General features: G+C 46.4%; 1 protein-coding gene across 2 annotated transcripts; it reads left to right on the top strand.

Moving 5' to 3' along the window:
* Positions 1 to 384: 384 nt before the first annotated feature.
* Positions 385 to 17,935, top strand: LOC149337055 (uncharacterized). Of its 2 annotated transcripts, XM_089554813.1 has the most exons (4): positions 385 to 561; positions 3,656 to 3,800; positions 7,566 to 7,955; positions 17,642 to 17,935. In XM_089554813.1, exons 3-4 carry the CDS (start codon positions 7,686 to 7,688, stop codon positions 17,921 to 17,923), a joined length of 552 nt encoding a protein of 183 aa, XP_089410939.1. In that variant the 5' UTR covers positions 385 to 561; positions 3,656 to 3,800; positions 7,566 to 7,685; the 3' UTR covers positions 17,924 to 17,935. The 2 variants fall into 2 exon arrangements, with proteins under 2 accessions (XP_089410939.1, XP_089410938.1); XM_089554812.1 differs by lacking the exon at positions 3,656 to 3,800.
* Positions 17,936 to 20,730: the final 2,795 nt, after the last annotated feature.

Consider the following 20,730-nt stretch of genomic DNA (forward strand, 5'->3'; position numbering starts at 1 on the left):
TGTTTGGCAAGCTTTCTTTCATGTAGTGCAAAGCAGCAACCTGCCGCCGGAAGGTCATTGCTGTGTCCAAAATATTGCAGCCTCGTCTACATCTCTTGTGATAATCGCTGCTGAGATACTTGAACATCCTCAAAACAGGTGTCGTCTTCCTTGTAACGCTTTTTTTTACATTTAAGAGTACCCACCGTCTTCCGTCTGAAAAGGTACAGTTTATCACGTGCGTTTCCCAGGTCTGTTATCTTGGTCTAAGATTAGGTCGCTCCGTTTAGCCATATCACTCCTCAGCGGACCCTTCACCATTGACTGCCGCATCGCTTTTTCAATGCATTGCGCCAGTGAGGTGAAACCAGGAACTGGAGGTCCCAAACGAGCAGTGGGTAGGAGGTGACCACAGTCTTACTGTCCCGGTAAGCGGCGCGGGTCAACAAGCACTGCTACGAACCTGCTTCTAACAGATCTCTACAAGCGTAAGGAACGGCACCTCGTTCATCTAGACTATCCGTTTGTACAGCAGGGACCGATTTCTTTGTTGCATCAGCCTTTTCTACGGCATCATTGCAAGTGAGTAGCTCCAGAAATCTCCTCCAGAAGGCTTTCTGAAGCTGAATGAATTGGCTCGCTTTTTTTTGTTTGAAGCATAGCTTTTAAGACACTGCAAAGATTCCGTGCACTTTATTTTAATAGGTGAAGAATTTCCAGGATAGATACCGCCGCCGTATGGTTCAGACGTGTGCACGTCTGCCTAGACCAGTTCAATGGCGTACTGGAAAGTACAGGGGCGTTATTTGCGAGTGACATAGAGATGGAAACATCGCCGTATTATGGAAACACGTACATGTCAATCATTGCTTACACGCCGTAAAACCATACCACTACGTCGAGCCCATGGTAGCGCAGTAGATATTCAAAAATTCAGTGGGAGCACATGCCACCTTATGTGCAGCTATGCGAAAGCCTTTATGCCATCCTGCTGAGCTCTCTGGAACGCTTCAGATTCTTCACTCTGTGCACTTGTTTAGTGTCAGCTCGTTACAGCTGATTTTCAGTTACGACGTACTACACCATTGTACATTTAATTATTAACTCATTAGGCAGCTTCGTTATATCCGCGTACCTACTTTTTTTATGCCAACGTGTACAACACAAGGACACAAATCGGTTGGCACCGCTTGGAATGTCCTACGTTAATTTGGCCGTAATGAACGATTTAAGTTTCAAGAAGGCATTGTTTGGGGAAACAAAGGTCGTCGGTGCGAATCCCTATGATGCTCTACGCTTTGATTTCACGAGTAATCTAATGCTCCGTAACATGCTGAACCGTTTGAGGCCACTCCCAAAATTCTACGCCAATTAGGTGGACCACAATTGGTGTACCAGCCAACTGGTCCCATTTGAACTCCTCACTCACTGGAGTATACGTATATAGGGAAACGAAGGTATAGTACAGCATGCGGTGTGCCGCGCTGTGTACTTAGGTTTGGTTAACACCTAGCGCGCACGGACGGACACTTGCGCCGCTCACAAGTTTCCCCTCATGACATATACACCGATCATGTGACTTGGCATGACGTCGACTTGTGGCATCACGTGTTTGATTGAGAAGTTCGCGCGGACGGACACGCTGGCAAGCCATGAGCCTGATAAGACTTTCGCCTTAATACAGCGCGTCGCTCGAGCGCTGTAGACAAGTTTGTGGACATCTGTATAAGTTTGTTTTCATGAGTATTGTGCCATAAGGGGAATGAGCGTACTTTTGTGGACTTGACAGGGTTGAACTATTTTTTCATTACAATCCTCTTGAAAGTATAACTGCTCTAGTCTGAAAGTCGCATGGCACTTACAAGCTTTTCTGCTGCGAAGATCAGAAAGGTCATAAAGAAAATTCAAATTGCTGGGATCATGTAAATTCGCAGCCAAGTAGCGGATGTTTGATTTCCGCGTACATATATGTCACCCTTTACTACGCTTAAATAATTGAGCAGAAGAGTGTACATAAATGAGGGATTCGTTCTGGATATTTAGAGGTGAAGCCAACAGCCACCGAAACAAAGAAAAGCGCAGGGGAACATTTTTCTTCTCATTTGTAGAGTCGATCAATTATTTTTTTTTATTTCTGGTTTATAGGGTTTTAATTTCTAAAAGCGACTCTGGCTACCAGGGGCGCCGTAGTTCAGAGCTTCGGATAATTAGGACCTCTTGGGGTTCTTTACAGTGCGCTGACATCGCACAGTTCACCGGTTTATAGAATTTCGCCTCCATCAAAATTCGACCGCCGTGGTCGGGATCTAACCAGTGTATTTCGTGTCAGCAGCCGAACACCATGCATAACCACTGAGCGACCGTAGCGGCTGTTGATCAATGGGAAATTAACAATGTAATCATTACTTGCCACAAGACTGGCTGATTAAAAAATCTACACAGAATGTTTAAAACTTTCCAATCAGTGCGAAAGCATAAACTTCTGCTACGTAGAAGACGACGATGAACGGGTAGAGCCACAGGACGGAGCGCTTTAGCTAAGCCCATAGAGTTTCTAACTATGGCTAGTCCAGCTTCTTGTACATGCTCCGGACGATTCTGCTAGGCTCCGAACCTCCGCATTAGTGGCATGTAGAAGAAGTTGATGAGCGGGCAGTGCCGTTTCTCCTCTTTACAGAGCCACCTGCTAGAGCATCCGTTACGACAGCTAGGTCTAAGTCTGTCAGCTGCGGTTGTTCTCTCTCTTGGTGCTTCCTCCCTTGGGCACAGTAACTGGAATGTGCTCTCCGCCATACAAAACTTCCTTGCAGACACTAAACGGCTGCCGTCTTAAGCTCTGCTCTTTCTCATGATCAATATTTCTCTGCGACGAAATCTTTCCTAAACATGGAATATTTAGCCCCGTTCTCTATTTCAGTCACCGACCTCACAGTACTTGTTTAGTTTACTTCAATTTACACTTCTGAAATTCTTTCATTTATTTCCTAATTATTAATATTATTACCATTGCCATTACTTGTTTATCATTCTGAGTACCTATCAGTTGCCGCTTGTGTTTTAGCCAATCCCCCGCAGTAGGTACGCGCCATTATTTAGAGGACAACAACAACAATGATGCGCTCGCGCTAGGCCAGTTTCTCGGACGTACAGTGGTGAGCAGCCTTGTCTAGAGCGCTTGAGAAGTGCGCACTTGGTAACAAAAAGCGAAATTAGAGAGCAGCCCCTCATTACAGGGCAAAGTTTTCGTGCCTGCTTTGTTTACGAGGCGATCTGGCGCTACTTCCGTGCATGCGTTGCAGCTGGACCCTAGAGGCTGCCACAAAATCTGGATTTGTTTGCAAGGAAGTGCACCGCCCGAGCGCTCTAGACAAGGCTGCTCACCACTGTACAGTAGGCGCTTTGACTAGGTTATGAACCTCCGTATTAGTGTTTTCGGACTAACAAAGAAACAAAACCACTTGGTGCCAGTAGGATCGATAGCCATGACCTCCCTTTATCGCGTACGGGGCCCTAACGATTGAGCTATGGTGGTGGCTGTCCAACCTTCTGCTTTCGAGTGTATTCATGTTGGGCGCAACCTACACTTGTGAGAGTTCACCAGCGACAACTTCGTTTGTAGCGGTTAAACGTATAGCATTCTGTAATAATGCAAGTGCCGGGTGCCTATATTCTGCAGGCAGCCGGCCGAGTGCAGCGCGCCATGGAGGCTATGGAAGCGCCATGAGGTGCAGCCGCCTGCGACATAATGCGGCAGTTCACCGCAGCTAGCCATTTGCAGATGGACGCTGCACAATGCGTCCACGTTGCTTCAATTTAAAAGCGTATGTGTTCTGGCGGAGCGCGTTTTGATATTGCTCGTGAGCTCGTGCGCTCCATCCTCCAGCCGCGGATAGTGTACCAGGCCCAATTTCATCGCCTCACCCATCGACAGTGGGACTCCCTTGAATCAATCAATCGAGAGGCTATGCGCGCCATGACTTATCGTCCTCGTATCACACCCATACCCATTCTACAATAGTACGTTCAACTTAATACATTAAGTGAAATCATCGACCAGCGAAAGGCAAAATGAGCACGCAAGATGCCGCTTCAGCTTCATCGTTTACAGACTCTTTCACCATGGTCATACTGTCAGCTCACAGACAATCGCTCCTCTGCTTCAACGCCGATATCAGCCACGCATCTACCTTCAGTGTGCATAATATGCACCGATGCATCTCACACGCCACTGCAGGCAGTTACCGCACTTTACAGTCCCTCCCATCCTCATCTTAACTCCCGCGCTACTTATAGGGCGGATACTTGCTGCCCCCTTGCATTATAGCTTCAAGCGATACACAATGTAAATGCTTCCCTTCCACTCGTACCCACTTTCGATATCGCTCACATTTACACTGAATCCCTTGCCGCCCTTAAGCAGCTTAAGGCTGTCCGGCGCACATTCCAAATTACACAATCCATCCACCAACTTTGCCCAAAATACCCCTCTTCTGTGCGTATACACTTCGCGGCCATACGTACGATCTGCATAATGTTCCTGAGGATACAATGACACACCTTGACACATCCGATATCCCGCCACCTTCCCCTCTTCCCTCAGATCCGTTCCTGTCCCATGTTTCCGAGAAACAGGCTTTGCGTCAGCGAACACGTGCTCTAATTCCTCCGTGTTTGTACCCTCTCCCCCCTAGTCTCACTCAGGACGAGGAGGTATCTGTGCGCCGAATTCGGGCAGGAGCGGCTTTGACTCCCGTACGTCATCGGTGGCGAGACAAATGTTTTGAAGTGACTGACAAATGCACCCATTGTGCTGCTGCGCCAGACCTGTGTGACGAAAAACACTTGCTGTGTACTTGCCCGGCTACAGCTTCCGTGAGACGACGCTTCCTAAGAAAGGTAGGCCTGCGATGGGATGTTGCAGGCGACCATCGCAAGTGGACACTGGATAATCGATTTATCGAGAACCTTTTGCCACTTTTAGGCGAGGCTTGTTTACACTCCTTCTTCTAAATTTCTCTCTCTCGCATTATGCCTAATGGCAAACATCTCGAATAAAAAAAAAATAGCTACTCTCTATGCGCAATGCCTTATCAACTCGAATGTACCAGAAGCTTAGAACGCTAACATCATCTTAATCGATAAGATAGGAGAGCCGCCGCGGTGGCTCAGTGGTTATGGTGCTCGGCTGCTGACCCGAAAGACGCGGGTTCGATCCTGGCCACGGCGGTTGAATTTCTTTGGAGGAGAAATGCTAGAGGCCCGTGTACTGTGCCATGTCAGTGCACGTTAAAGAACCCCAGGTGGTCGAAATTTCCGGAGCCCTCCACTACGGCGTCTCTCATAGCCTTAGTTGCTTTGGGACGTTAAACCCCATAAACCAAAACCAACCAAAACCGATAAGATAGGAGACACCAAGTAACTGAAAAATTACAGATCGATCAGCTTACTGTGTTGTCTACAAAGCATTTACTAAGGTAATTGTTAGGACAATCTTAGACTTCAGTCAACCAAAGGATCCGGCATACTTCCGTAAAACGTACTCGACAGTCTACCTTATTCGCACTCACCCAGGTGATAGCGAAATGCGCAGAATATAAGCAACCCCTGTATATAACTTCCATAGATTGCGAGAAAGCGTTTCAATAGTCGAAATTCCAGCAGACATACAGGCATTGCATAATCATGGTGTAGAAGAGCCTTATGCTAAAACATTGGAAGATACCAATAACCAGTGCACAGCTACCATAGATCTCCAGAGTCAGCAATAAAATTCCATTAAGAAACAGAGTCAGGTAGGGAGGCATTATCTCGCCAATGCTGTTCACCACCTGTTTGCAGGAGGTGTACCGAGGGCTAGATTTGGAACAGTTGCGAATAATATTTAATAGAGCATACCTTAGTAATCTACGATTCGCTGAGAACATTGCCTTGCTAAGTCACTCGGGACGTTGAGAGCAAAACATGGTCAAAACATGAGTTGCACAGGCAGAATATTCCTATGGGTCTAAAAATTAATATGCAGAAAACTAAAGTAATGTTCCACCGTCTCGAGAGGAAACAGCAGTTTACAATTGGTAGTGAAGCTCTGGAAGTGGTCAGGGAATACGTCTACTTAGGCCAGGTATTGACCGCTGATTCGAATCACGAGGGTGAAGTAACTACAAGGAGAAGAATGGGGCTGAGCGGATTTCGCAGGTTCTCTTAGATAAAGAATGGCGTTTACCAGTATCCCTCAAGAGAAAAGTATATAGCAAGTGTATATTAGCGGTAGTCATCTATGAGGAAGAAACGTGGAGGTTAGCGAAAGGGCTGAATTTAAATTAAGGACAGCGCAGCGAGCTATATAAAGAAAAATGATAGACGTAAGAGATAGCAAAACGGGCCGAATGGGCAGGCTTGTTGCCAAATAAAGTCGATGCATCTCTTATGTCAGCGACGGTAAGCTGTTATCGATAGACCTGCTTGCTTCTTCTAGGTCCATAAGTTGCTTGCAGCTAGAACAGGGCATCTTGATGAAAACTCGATGTCATTCAGACCTCAAGACTTTGCACACCGTAAGTCCATTACCTTGTTATGGTAGGTAACCTCCAAGTAACCAGCAAAGTTTGTCGAGTAAAATGTTGTTACAAATATTGAATCCGAGTGCTCTAGACTTGCAGGTGGCCGTGGCGATGAGAGGAAGAACAGTACCCGGTCGTAGATAGAAACAGCGAAAGGTCCTTGGTAGAAGAAATTAAATTAACTAATTTAGAATTTTGAGCAAGTTGATGGCAATTCATTTTAAAACCGCGCGGAAAGACACGGACTCAGGGCAGAGACGACACACGAGCGCTGACCATAGCTACCAATTTTTTGGAGGCGTTTTCTTCAGTGGAACAGCGAATTGAGGTCCCAGTTCCAGCACACCGAACACATCATGAAGAAGGGAAACCCCACCCCACATATGCAGTGGACGGCGCTCGCAGCGGTGTGTGCCTTCTTTGGAAGTAGAGACTGCAGATAGGGCGAGGCTTGCTGCCAGATGAAGTCGGTGCATTTGTAAGTGATGGTAACGTGTTGTCGGTCGACCTGCTCGCTTGTTGTAGGGCCATAAGTTGCTTGTAGTTGAAAGAACAAGGCATCTCGATGAAGACGGATCAGGTCCTGCCATTCAGAACTCATGAGTATCCTTCCCTGAGTCAGCGCCTTCTCGCACTGTTTTGAAATGGATTGATGGAGGGCTACATTACTTTCTCCCGATGGTACAAGCAAAAAAAAACAAAACGACCTTAGCCATTTTTGCGCACAGTTCTTAGTTGTGCCACTGACATCATTATTTGTTTTCGGCAGGTCTATTGCAGATCGAGTCATGTTAATAGAAAGTAATCCTAAAAAGCCCGAAAGCATTCTCTCTGTTGTATAGAAAATTTTAGGTGAGCCCCTTCATGTTCCGAAATGGAAGCTTGGAAACAGCGATTGTAAAGTGCCTCTTGGGTTGAAATAATCGAAACAGGCGCTGGTTTTTTTTGATGAAAGCATGCTCAGATCGCCCATCCCCGAATTTAATGCTGGTGCATTTTTATCTCGTTTTGCTGTCCACGCTGCAGGAAACCTGCTGTAAAAAACTTTCCACACCCAAAGGTTCTCCTTTGAGCTTCGACATTAGGAGCCCAACCTCCAACCATCGTCTTTCTGAAGAGGCAGAGCCGTGGACGGGTCACGTGAAGATGGCCGATTCTACGAGCTCTTCCGACCTTTGCAACGTGTACCTCTGCAGCACGCCTATTCAGCAAGCCGGTTCGCAGGCCCTCTCTTTCTTCGCCTCCTCTTCGCGGTCGGTGACAGGACATAGTTGGGAAAAGCACTGGCTAGTGGCGTTCGACTACGGCGGACAACAGGTGTTCATCTGCGATGCCGACATGGACCATGCAGGAGATTTGACCGCACGCAGCACATGGAAGAGGAGGGCTGTCTTGGAGGAGGTGTACCCGTACAAGGTGAGGAGAGGAAATGCATACTGGAACAAGAATGCGCGCGGAAAAAATTTAACTAGAAACTGTGATTCAAAAAGGTATCCTGTAATGCTTGAAAGTAGCAAGCGACAAGCAGACAAGCTATGCTGGAAGAGTGGAAGCCACAATAATTCTGAACGTCAAATAACATTAGGACGTAAATAACTAAAACAAAAAAGAAAACGAAACCTGCAATGGTAACCACTGCACTAAAGAATTATAAATAACGTTTGACGACATCTCGTCTGGTCGGACAGTTAATTCAAGCCGCATGAAAAGGGTCCCCGGCCAAAGGTTGTTGGTTGGTTTGGTTGGTTTATCGGGTTTAACGTCCCAAAGCTACTAAGGCTATGAGAGACGCCGTAGTGGAGGGCTCCGGAAATTTCGACCACCTGGGGTTCTTTAACGTGTACTGACATCGCACAGTACACGGGCCTCTAGAATTTCTCCTCCAAAGAAAATCAGCCGCCGCGGCCGGGATCGAACCCGCGTCTTTCGGGTCAGCAGCCGAGCACCATACCCACTGAGCCACCACGGCGGCTCCAAAGGTTGTTGTCAAAAATGTTTGACATTTCGGCTTGCGTATGAAAGCTTTGCTCAATGAACGGAAAGCCGAAATCACAAAGTTCATGCCAGCTTTGCAATAATCTGTCAAGGTACCTTGCGTGCGTAGGCGGAAGGTTACTGCCGCTGAGATGTATGGTTTTTTATGTTGTCTTGTTTATCACGCACTCCAGACGTCGCAGTGGCAGCCATTTCGTTTGTCTTCCGATAATTGATGCTACATCCCAGGCGATTGTGTGTCGCCATTTCTGCTTGTGCCGCAATATTCAGTTTTTTCATATTTGACGTCGTTGTTGGAGTCCCTCAGCGGTGTTTTGAAGTTCCTGCTCTTACCTATGTAAAAATACTTGCTCTTTGCACAGAGATTTTTAGATACTGCAGGAAACTTTTTTCTTTCAGTTTGTCTTTCACGGCCACCAATTGTGCATCATTTGCACACTGAAGCGCGATGGCCATGCATTTAAAATGTCCACACCGCAATTGCTAAAGGCTCGCTCATGAACTGCACATGGTGTTTCGGGATTGGCGAGAAGGTCTAACCCGTTCTGAATGGCGAGATGACCAGTCGTAGAGAACGGCATCCATGAAGTATTTGGGTTGGTGCATCTGTTGAGCTCTCGGCACATTGGCGTCGGTCACAAGCCCCATCTTCAGATTTTTTCGGCACGCTGAACATGAGAAGCAACGTGAGAACGCTTGGGGCATGCCGGATGAACAGAATCGAAATGAAGATGCCGGCATGTGTCCCTTACAAAAATGGGCGTTGAGTTTTTGGTGTCATGTTCATGCATTCCTTGTGACACATTAGAAAGTCACCACGAATCAGGTATTCATGTCTTTCGACAATAAAAACTCAGAAGAGACTCTTTTTCGTTAACAGAGAAGTTTTCCTTATGTCATCGGCCATCAGCCACTCAAGTGACTTTTCTCGCCGTTAACCCCCATGCAGAAATATACCACTACAGATTCAAATGTTATTTCACACGAATTTCTCTCATGCCATTGCCTTTGTGGTACGCACAAAGGCATGCATGAAATAAATGCAGCAAGCGCCGGAGGCACTAAGAGGGAAGGGGGTGCATTGGGGGGGGGGGGGGGGGAGCTATAATTTACGCTTTTATGACTGTGTCGGCACTCTAGAAAAAGAGAGGTTGTTTACTGGTCAGTGAAGGTTTTTTTGAAAAAAAAATATGCTTGTCGACAGCTATTGAAACATTACACGGAAAATTCGATTTTTTTTGCTCTTTAGTGTCCAGATTAGTGGTCGTTACCTGTGATCATTATTCAATGCGATGAACGTACCGTGCGGTGGCGTTAATACGAGTGACCAAAAAACGTGCTACCAGCAAGGGTGAAAGGAAGAACTTTTCTTTTTGTCTGCAAAGTGCAAAATATAGGCTTGAAGACACTGATACAGCAACGAACAACTTAATATCAAAGGCCGGCTCAGTCGCAGGCTCCATATAGTGCGTCACGTCGAAAGCGTAAGCGCGCGCTGTTTTCAATATAACTGCGAACAGGGCAGAAAGGAACGCAACAAGAAAAAAAAAACAAGTGACAAGCATGCGATGTACCAGTGTACAAGATAAAAAAAGAAGACAGCGCAGTCTCTCGATCTTCAGTCACCTCCTTATGTGTGTTTACAACATTCAAACGTTTAGCTGGATTAGAAAGATGTGAGTCGCTAACATGCTCGCAGGTTTTGAGGCTACCTAGCGCATTATTCCATTAATTTCTGCCCCGGAATGCAGTTTTCCACAACGCTGTGGTCTGTACCAAGGATTAGGAGCGCCAAGACAGTAAAACGGACAGCTGTCGCGCTGAGACTTGTAATTTCCCAAGCGGTCTGATACGGCCAATGCGCTGTATGTCAAGGCTCAGAATACATTGGCACTTCCAACAGACCTGAAAGGTCCTTCTGAACAACGTTGTTGTCCCGTGCGAGCATGTAGATGCTCGCAATGGAAAGAACAAGAAACAACTGTGGCTGCGCACATCACGCCACATAAGCTGACTAGTTAACGTCTGGTGGCGTGGTGTAAACTGTACCGTGCTTTGTGCGATGTAGTTTTCCCAGTGCCCTTGTACAGGGCCTTGTACAGTGGAGGCCCAGGCAAATATGTTTTAAAGAGAGTGAAAAAAATGCAGGTGCCGCCAGGAACAAAAACCTTCTTTTTTAAGCTGCACACCGAAACCTTACCGGTCAAAAAATTTTTAGAGGGAAAGGAATTCTTTTTACCCTGGGGATCTCATTGTTTGATTTGCAGGAAGCCGGAAACAATAGACCATGTTTTTTTCACACTGTTGGGAAGGGGTTTATTTTTGGGATGTGTTGCAGCGAACCTTAAAGAAAGAATTTCCGCTAGACCCGTACGGCATTCGGTACTTATCTGTTGAAAATGAGGATGGGGTGCCTTTCGACATAATAATGATGACAGGCCTCCACTGTATATGGCGCTCCAGAATGGCAGGCTACCATTGTGACCGAGACGCAAGACCTGCCAGGATGTACTTTCGCGAAAATATGGACATGTTTCTGGCCATTCAGAAGGTCGCTGCAGACCCTCCGGAGTGGCTCTCAAAACTAGAGCCGCTCTGTACATTGCCTGCATTTTAATTAGACGAAGCCAGATTCATGCTGGCTGACCACGAGTCGTATGTACATAGCGTTTATTGTGTTTTGTTGATTGTTTCTTCTGTCCAATTTTCTTTGTAAAAGCCAGGCAATACAGAAAAAAAAGTGTAGTGCTTAGCGTGGTAAGATAGGGAGTCTGAGGTCAGCGGTTCGAATCCTCGTGAAGGCCGGCAGTTTTTATTTATCTTTTTTTTGTTTTTACTCCACTTTTTTTATTTTGACTCTTATTTTGCATTAGTGATCCCCATATTTGGATCAGGTTTTGCAACGGCAGGAAGGACACGAGAGAGTCACGAAAAAATCATCAGAAAAGCATACATTAAGAACACACTAGAACCACGGTGGCCAATTTGTTTTAGAAAGCCATTAGGAATTCATTAGGAAAATCACCAGAAAGTCATGAGAAAGGCATAAGATCCTAATGTCAAAAGTCACTAGACTTTCTAAAGAAAGTCATTAGATTTTTTCTTAAGGGGTGTGCGTGTGTGCGTGTTTGTGCGTTTGTGTGTGCGTGTGTGCGAGCGTGTGTGTGCGCGTGCGCGTATACGCGCGTGCGCGTGTCCTTTCTGCAGACCTTGAACGAAAGGTGGCCTCTATATCGCTCAATCAAGCCGCCCACATATAGAGCACAGCATGCACCATCCACCTCGACAGTGAAATACATTAATTCTTCCGTGCTGCTAACGTGGTCTCTGAAAGCAGCAAGATGTTCATTTGATACTGCCGAAGCAATCGATCTATAGTAGAAATCTGCCGTTCACAGCTCGAACGAGGCCAGTGTGCGATCTTCTGAAGCTTCCGTGGTAAAGTTGGCGGTTGTGACTTGAGATACTGAACCTCTGATTTTGCAATTTGTTCTACCGCAGCACAAGTCGCTCCACTTTAAGCTCCTTTCCCACATTGCATCTGCCCCACCTTCATATGCCCTCCCGATTATTCATAAGCCCAACGTCGTGATGCGACCGATAATAGGCTTTGCAGTTTCGCCTTTATGCCCCCTGTCGGGCTACTCGTAAAAGGATATTGCAGACTCGTTGGAAACACATTTGTTCAGTACGTAACTCTTTCTGTTTCATTGAAATGGTATGGGCGGATGACTACCACATTAAGGTGCCCTTGGATGTCAAGTCGCTGTTCGCTAGTGTGCACGCGGATCTGACTGTGAAGGAGTGCCATTCAGCGCTAAAGTACGACGAAGGACTATACTAGAGAACTCCTATCGACGCATCATAGCTTCCAAAGCTGTTGCAATTTTGCCCGGAGAAAACGTACTCTCTCGTTCGGGGTGCAGTCCACAGAGCTTCACGGCGCTACCATGGGTCCAGCTATCTCGGTAACAATCGCCAACTTCAATATGAACCCATTACAAATCGGGAACTGCCATAGTTCGGCCCCCACCCAAAGGTCCTTTCCGGTACATCGACTACTTCTCTGCAGAGTCAAAAAGAACGCTTGGCTACTTTCACCACTGAACAGCACAGAAGAATTCATACGGTTCAGTGTCGAGGAGGAGCCTGCTGGCTGTCTTGCTTTTTTGAGCGTCTTGATTGAGTCATGTAGCGGCCGCCTTTCATCACGGTCAGCGGAAATGACACACACATAGGCTGGTCTCTTCATTTTTATTTCGCTCTCCCGCTGGGCCACAAGCGTTACGCCGCTGCTTCCCGCGTTCAACGTGGCGAAAAAATCTGCTAAAGATCTGAATATCGTGCTTTTGACCTACACCCGGTGCACCGAGTGTAGGTCAGAATGCCAATCTAAGGTGACATCACGGCTAGTAAAATCAGTTGGTCCTCCTTGCCGAAACCCCAGCCACCTTCCCTTATATGCCGGGCGTCAGCGAGTCTGGCGTGCGCACTTACGTTCTGCTTGTCGCTCACGCTGTAGAGTGCAAGCTGCGGAACGAGTTGGTGGCCGTAAAGAAGAAACTAAAGAAAGGAGAGTTTCATTTATGAAATTCCCTGCGCAGACTGGGGGTATTCCGACATAGCGAGAGCCGTAACCTCGAAAGACGATTCAGGGATCACAAGAACGACGTCGGAAGTGTGAAGAATGCCTCGGACGCGCTCACTGAGCATATGGATGCCGCGACTCACATTACCGCTTGGGATGAAGCATCAATAATCAGAAGAGAAAACAACTGGCTCTCACTCTATAATCTCGAGTCTCTGGTAATCTAGACAACAGGAAAAACATTATACGTAGCACAGCCATAAAATGCTTACATATTAATATAATGATTACCTGTAAAACAAAGAATAAGAAAGCGTACCAGGCACAAAATTCGGCCGGATTTCTCGCTCGCACATTTCCGCTTCGTACGCAGCACCATTTTCCCCCGAATAATTCTTTAAGAGCAAGCAATACGAATGCGTTCATTAGCATGTAATTTTGTTACAAAACAAAAGCTTGTTCCTCGTATGGGGGCTTCATTGACAACAGACGTAGTGTTCTGGCATTCTTTGTGCCTTGCAAGGTAAGGCTACAGGACTATTAGAGACAGACGATCCAGGCGGCGGAGTTTTGGTGGAAGCGCCTTTTCTGCGTCTTGCAAAGAACAGCCTTAAGAAAAAAATATATGGCGGTGCTCTTTTAGCACTGGGCGACGTTGAGCTTCGAAGCAAAATAATGTGTGTAAAAAAGGAAACAAAACTCAGCATGGAGCCCAATGTACCAGCACGCGAGCTGCTGTCTTTGAAGCGGCAGTTGGCGCGCAGAGCAGACGACTACGACTGTGAAAAGTATCTACTAGATAGTGTTGACTGCCTGCTGCAGACTGCTACCGGTCCTCAGGTTGGTGAGATCAAAGGGTCATAAAGCTCAAAAAATAAAGTGAAAGAGATCTCCTTTTTTGGAGATAGCGAGCTGATCATTATATAAGCTAGCAGACAAGCCGGGAGGGTTCGTCTTACAACTTTTGGGTGTTTTTAACGACAAGGTCACTGAAGCTGTCACAAAAAACTGTGCCGAAAACTGCGAGAGCTTCCAAGAGAAAGAACTAAAGCTATAGAACTCTGCAAGGACCTGTCCTTGGATAGACTGTCGATTGCTGTTACTAACTACACTCACAATAGCCTAGAACGGTTTTTTGCAGTGAAAACCTTAAAAAATTATAAGCCCTTTCGGTGCATTTTGAATGAAAGGGGTAGCCAGCAACGGGACATCGGCCTCTTTTTCCTGAAGTGTTTAAAGACGTTCGTGATAAAAGACCCGTGATTCGCAGCAAAGAACTCAGACAATGTAGTCTCTCCTACAGGGTTTCTCATCTTTGGGTTACGTTGTCTGTACTGACACAAAAAACTTGTTCTTCCTATTCCTCATGCTGCCCTGTTTTGTGCTAGGATAATGGTGTTGTTGATTTTGAAAACACCGGAGGTTTGGCCCTGGACATTTTTATGGCTCTGCTTGAATTCTGTCTTGAGTCCACGTTTCTAACAGTTGTCAAACAAGTCCTTGTTCAACGCAAGGATATTTTCATTGGTCCTTTTGGGCGTCTGCAGTTGCTGATATTTTTTTGGTCAGCATCAATCTTGATCTGGTGTGCTCTTTAGACGAAGAGATAGTTCTTAAGGTTTTTAGATACGTAAATGGCAATTGTTCTTAAAGCGTAACCCGGTTGGACACATGCGGTGTCCGTGCTAGAAACTTTATTGCTCTTTGAATGGCATGGGATAGGTCTAACGTTTACCCACAAATTACCTGTCCAGAATAGATTGCACTTCTTAGATACTAACTTGACGTTAACACCAAATCAAACGTGCTGGAAGTACTCGCCACGTACCTGAAAAGACCTGTTGCCATTTTAATTTGCTCATTCCCAGACGGTAAAACGGGCCATACGTACGTTCTACGTCAGGGGAACCTTGGGACAACTATGTTTTCACTTGGTGCATGGGAGCCTCAACAATCAGGTTGGCAGATTGCTGAAAGCTGGTTTACCTGTTTCAGTCATAGTCGCAATGGCGGGGAAGCTCCTGCAGAGGTACATGGTTATGAAGTTGACAGTCGAGAAAAAAATGAAACCGGCGGTTGTCCGCTATATCCATAGGATGTCCCACGATGTCGAAAATATAGCCAATCTCTACGGTGTGCCGGTGGTATTCTTTGCCCCATGCACTGAGTGCCCGTAAATTGCCTCCGTACAAAGGAGTGATGTAGACTGCATTAAGCGTCACGCCACTCAATTCGTCTGGTGTTCGGGTAGCGTTGTGTATGAAATTCCCCTGACCTGTGGGAAAATTTACATCAGCTAAACGGGCCAATGTATAAATGAACGACTGAGGGAGCACCAGGTTTTGATAAGTCACAGAAAAGGATCGAATTTACTCCTGCACTACGGCGCATCCTATTTGGCTGCGCGTGAGAACTCGGGCCGGCCTTCGCTGGTAAGTACAAAAATTTTAGGGCGAATTCGTGACCAGATGGCACGTAAGCTTACTAAAGTTTTCTCAGTGATACTTTGATAAATTGTATCACATCAATCAATCAATTTATCAAGTTACTATCACACCTGCGCCCCATTCTTCATCTTGCTTAGATCATGCTTATAAAGTCTGCCCAGTGCTCGCGCGCACAAAAAAATACCAAAACTCACCTCTTGTTCGGTCGATAAATGAGTCGAATTCCTTGCCATCTAGCGTTGCGTCAATGCCAAACTTGCCACTTTTTCAGTCTGCTTTACTGACATCTCTTTCAATCGATAATAGTTCGTAAATTTAGCTTTTCTGTGCGTTTTATATTTTTTTATTTTTATTGTTGCTCAGTGTTGATCTCTTGTCCTTGTATTCTATGAATTTATTTGGCATGTTTCTTGCCTTGCTTGCATGTGTATTTTTGCTTGCTTCTTTTTCTGCTCTTCTGTAAACATTTTGTGCACGCTTGTTTGTTTTTCATCAGTCCCCCCCTATGTAATGCCCTGCTGGGCCCGTAGGGTATTCTGAATAAATAAATAAATAAAAGGAATGTAGGCTTTTGGCATGCGCTTAGTGAATGATTTGGTAAACATGACGAATAAATACGCGTTTTTTTTTCAATAAAATCAGTCGCAAGTATACGCCATGTTTTTGTTGCGTAGTCTGTTGCGTAAATTTGTACCTGTGCTTTTGTGAGTTGAAAGATGTAACTCTATATGCATTCTTCGTCAGCTCTATGCATGCTGTTTTTCGGCTAGGTTTGAAATTTTCAATGCAGAGACACAACTGCACATAAGGAGCCTGCTTCTGACCGCACTGGGTTCCGGCAGATAGGCTACTCGTCTGGCGCAACCCGGATATGCAGAAGGAGGGGCCAACTTGAAGTGGGTTCTAAACATTGCCTTTCTTACAAAATATCATGGGAGGGAGTCAGGGACGATAACAAACGGGAAGCCGCTGATGAGAACTTGTTCTACCGTGGTGACGTGGTGAGTTCCCATCCTCTTTCCGGTAACTTTCGATCCACGTGACCTTCACAAGCACATGCACAAAAAAAGATGGCTGCCTTTCAAGAGCTCCAGGAATAGACACCTCTTCAATACTCTGCCCGCGCAAGCTTGACTAGTGCCGAGGGTACTGTTTTACTAGGCGCAATAGCAGTTATAACCCCCATTTATCATATTCCGTGCACAGATTATGTATAAGAGACCATGGAAGCTTTCCGCACCCACTTTGAGGGAGCTACCCATCAAATAGATACGATGCCGGAATACACCTACACATGATCATTAAGATTCAACATCGTACACCACTCTCCCAAAATTAGCACCCTATACATCCCGAGAGAGATGGCTCCCATCTCAATCTCATCTATGTATAGCTCCTATCCCGGTTTCCTTTCCTCTTATTCCTCCTCCACCTCCTGTCCCGGTGCTGAATGGACGTGATCGCCATCATCATCATCATTTATTGACCCTTAAAGACCCCTGGGTGCTGGGGCATTACATAAGGAGGGGGGGGGGGGGGGGGGCGCTACATCTCAATAATACACCAGGTCACAATCAGTGCCATATACATATACTGGCCGGATATAAAGAAAAAATGTTCATGAACCCATCACAGAGAGTGGCCAAACATACATCAAACGTAGTAGAATGAAAAGTTGGGCGAGTTGGTATACGTTAATTTTTGGTGGAAAAAACAGCGCGAAACGGACGTGTGGTTTCCTTCATCTTTGTATTCCGTCCGTTTCGCGCTGTTTTTTCCACCCAAGAAAATGATACATTAAACGGTAGTAAAACACAAAGAGAAGCATAATCAAGATCAGGTTTTTAAGTGCGACAGCAGCAATTGGCGGAACTTACATGGATCTCGTTCCATGACAATGAACTCGGGTAATGAATTCCATAGTAGAGAAGAGGTGGACACATGAAAAGTTTTGAGTATTGCGCGTTAAAAATAACATTTTTCTATCTCCGCTTGTCTGCGTTCGACACGTGGACACAATGAGGCAGCCTCGAGCACCAGTTGCGAACCTACCGCTTTCTGTTCGTTTTCAGAGGCACCTCGGTGAACACAGGATCCCTCAGACGCGTATCGAGGTCGTGATGAAGAAGATCAGCGACTCTGGCAGCTACCACCTGACGAAGAACAACTGCCAGAAATGGGCCGAGCGCTTCCTACGAGAGCTCGGTATAGATGTAACTCTCTGCGAGCAGCAAGCGGAGGAGGTGGTCGAGCAAGTCATCATACCGAGTGTCGTCGGTGGGGCTTTGCTAGCTGGCGCTGGTATCCTGGCCACGATTTTCACTCTCGGATCACGCCGAAATAAAAGCGACTAACTGCAGCAGTAACACCGGTCGGCTAACAAAAAGAAAGGGCCTTTAAAGACGAGTGCCCACTTTCACAGATTACCCACATGCGACATTTAGTACTGTCGGCGCTAGTCAGTACGCCATATCAGCTTTACACAAATATTCGGTAGTCAAGTTCAACACGTAGGCACGTGGTTTGTTAAGAATTTTAGGAAATTTAATTGAATAAATGTTCAATTTCAATGGTGCCCTTTGTAATATGAACAGCACGAAGGCGTGGAAAGAAGCGTCACAGTTTAATGCATATACTTACAAGAGAAGAGTTTATCCAGAATATTGCAGTTCTATTAAAATAAATAGACGCAGTTCACAAGGGTAACATGTCGGTTGCCAGTACAGTCCACGTCACCCTTTTGTAGAGCGCTCAAACAGTGCTTACCTGGTTACGAAAACTGAAATTAAAGAGCAGCCCCTGATTTCTGAGCAAAGTGGTCGTGTCTACTTTTTCTGCGGGTCTATCTGACACTACTTACGCCAAGTGTTGCCTCTGCTCCCCAGAGGTTGTTACAAGATCTGGATTTGGTTCGAGGGAAGTGCAGCTCCCCAGCGCTCCACATGAGCATGACGCAGACTGTACGTATGTCAACTGGTGCTATGCATTTTTTTTTATTTTTCATGCACTAATCTTTTGGTACTTGCTCGCAGCCAACAGTGAACCATGGTTATAAACAAAAATGTAGACAACGTAAGACATAGAATTATGAATAGGCCCCGCCGCAATGGCTCAGTGGCTACGGCGCTCGGCTGCTTACCCGAAAGACGCCGGCTCGATCCGAGCAGCGGCGGCCGAATTTTGATGGAGGGGAAATTTTAGAGGCCCCTGTACTGTGCGATGTCATTGTACTCTAAAGAACCCCAGGTGGTCGAAATTTTTGGAACCCATCACTACGGCGTCCCTCATAGCCTGAGTCGCTTTGGGACGTTAAACCCCCATAAACCAAACCAAATATGAATAGACAGTCTCTGTCGCACGGAGATATGACCTCTGTGTTACTGGATGAACGTTTGTGCTGCCTTTCTGGAAAATATACAGTCCAGTAATCAGGTCCAGATCTAGGTCATCTGTAGCTTATTTTGCACCGCCAGCATTGAAAATCTCTTAACAGTGAAACTCAAGTCCACACCCTTCTGGACCCCAGGACCAGCGTGTGCTCCAAGAGCTTCACTGTACTGCTTTCAAGAAAATCTCGATGGCCTTTATAATTTTGAAAAAGGCTGTACTTCTCTGTTGGTAAACTTGGCTGAAACAGTACATTCATGCAATACAACCAATACACTAGAGGGCGCTTCGCAAAGAGTCGCAAATGAAACCAATGCAATATAGGCACTGATTACCGAATGTGAAGACGGAACGAATGCGACGTTTCAGCAGTGGCCGCCAAGAAGCTTTTGTCAACAAGAAAGAACAATGGGAAGTGTAAAAGTTCTTGTACGACTCATACACCAGAAATTATTCTAGGATCACGAACAAACTTCGGTTCTTTATTGAGCCCCCCTACCCCCAGACCATCCTTGGTGCATCCAGTAAAATTAAATCTTTTTTCCGGGCGTAAAAACTGTGTTCTCGAACTCAGTTATTACAAACAAAAAAAATTTGAGGAAGCTGGAACGCGACAGCGTGTTGCAGCGCTGCCAGGGAGTCCACGGAACGCCATCGCCAGTTTGGCGCGACGCCTTGCCCCTGATGCCTTGACAGATCGAAAGTTTGTTTTCTGAGGAAAATAAATGAGGCAATAACAGTCTCACTTGTCTGGGCGGACACCCGAACCGCGCATGACACGATTGTTTTTTTACGCAGCCCCCGATTATAGGCCACCGGTTCGAATGCCTACCGGAAGATAGGCTCTAATTTAACTAGTATATTCATGTTGCACAAAACGCTGAATCGTATGACACTATCCGGAACATTCTACGGCAATTTTTACGCAGCTCTCGATTATTTCCGACACGTGGGGCCAACTACTACTACTACGCCGACGGCTTTTCGACCGAACGAGTTGTATACGCTGTCGCATATTAGGCACTTTGTACGCTCTAATTATATTGCGAAACCTTAGTTGAACCACAGATGTAGGGATGGTTGTAGCCTTCCCACCTACACAACATCCAGGAGTCCTTGTACCCTAGCAGCGGCTTCGGCCAGTCGGACGATCGGAGTAAGGTGTCCCATGCACAAAGGGAAACACAAGGAAGGGTCCCTCAATGTCTCCCTCGAAGGACAGCTAATTTCCGAACGAGACAAGATACGAGTCTTGGGAATGTGGCTGCAGAGCAACCAGCGATGCGGCCATACGCTCGGCCTTCTCAAGCAATCGACCACTCAGGTCGCCAGAATGATCACGCGCGTGTCGCAGAAGCGGAGCGGCATGCGAGAGGGGGATACCCTGCGCCTGGTTCAGAGCCTGGTGGTCAGTCGCGTGGGTTACGCCCTCCCGTACTTCAACCTCAACAAAGCAGAAGTGGATAGTGCAGATACCATACTCCGCAAAGCTTACAAGACAGCCCTGCATCTACCAATGAGCACCTCCAATGAAAAACTACTGGCTCTTGGAATTCACAACACCTTCGAAGAGATCGAAGAAGCCCAACTGGTCACGCAGTTAGCTAGGCTCCAGCAGACTCCTACGGGGCGCTCGCTCCTTAGGCGACTGGGGCTTGGCGGAATTGTAAAATTCGAGAATCGTACTGCGAGCATACCGGACGCAATTCGCCAGACGCTAAAGGTTCGCTCCCTTCCCCGGAACATGGACCCCAACTTGCATGCGGCCCGTAGG

Source organism: Amblyomma mixtum, chromosome 7 (assembly GCF_055824585.1).
Source record: "Amblyomma mixtum isolate Tamu chromosome 7, ASM5582458v1, whole genome shotgun sequence".
Classification (NCBI taxonomy): Eukaryota; Metazoa; Arthropoda; class Arachnida; order Ixodida; family Ixodidae; genus Amblyomma; species Amblyomma mixtum.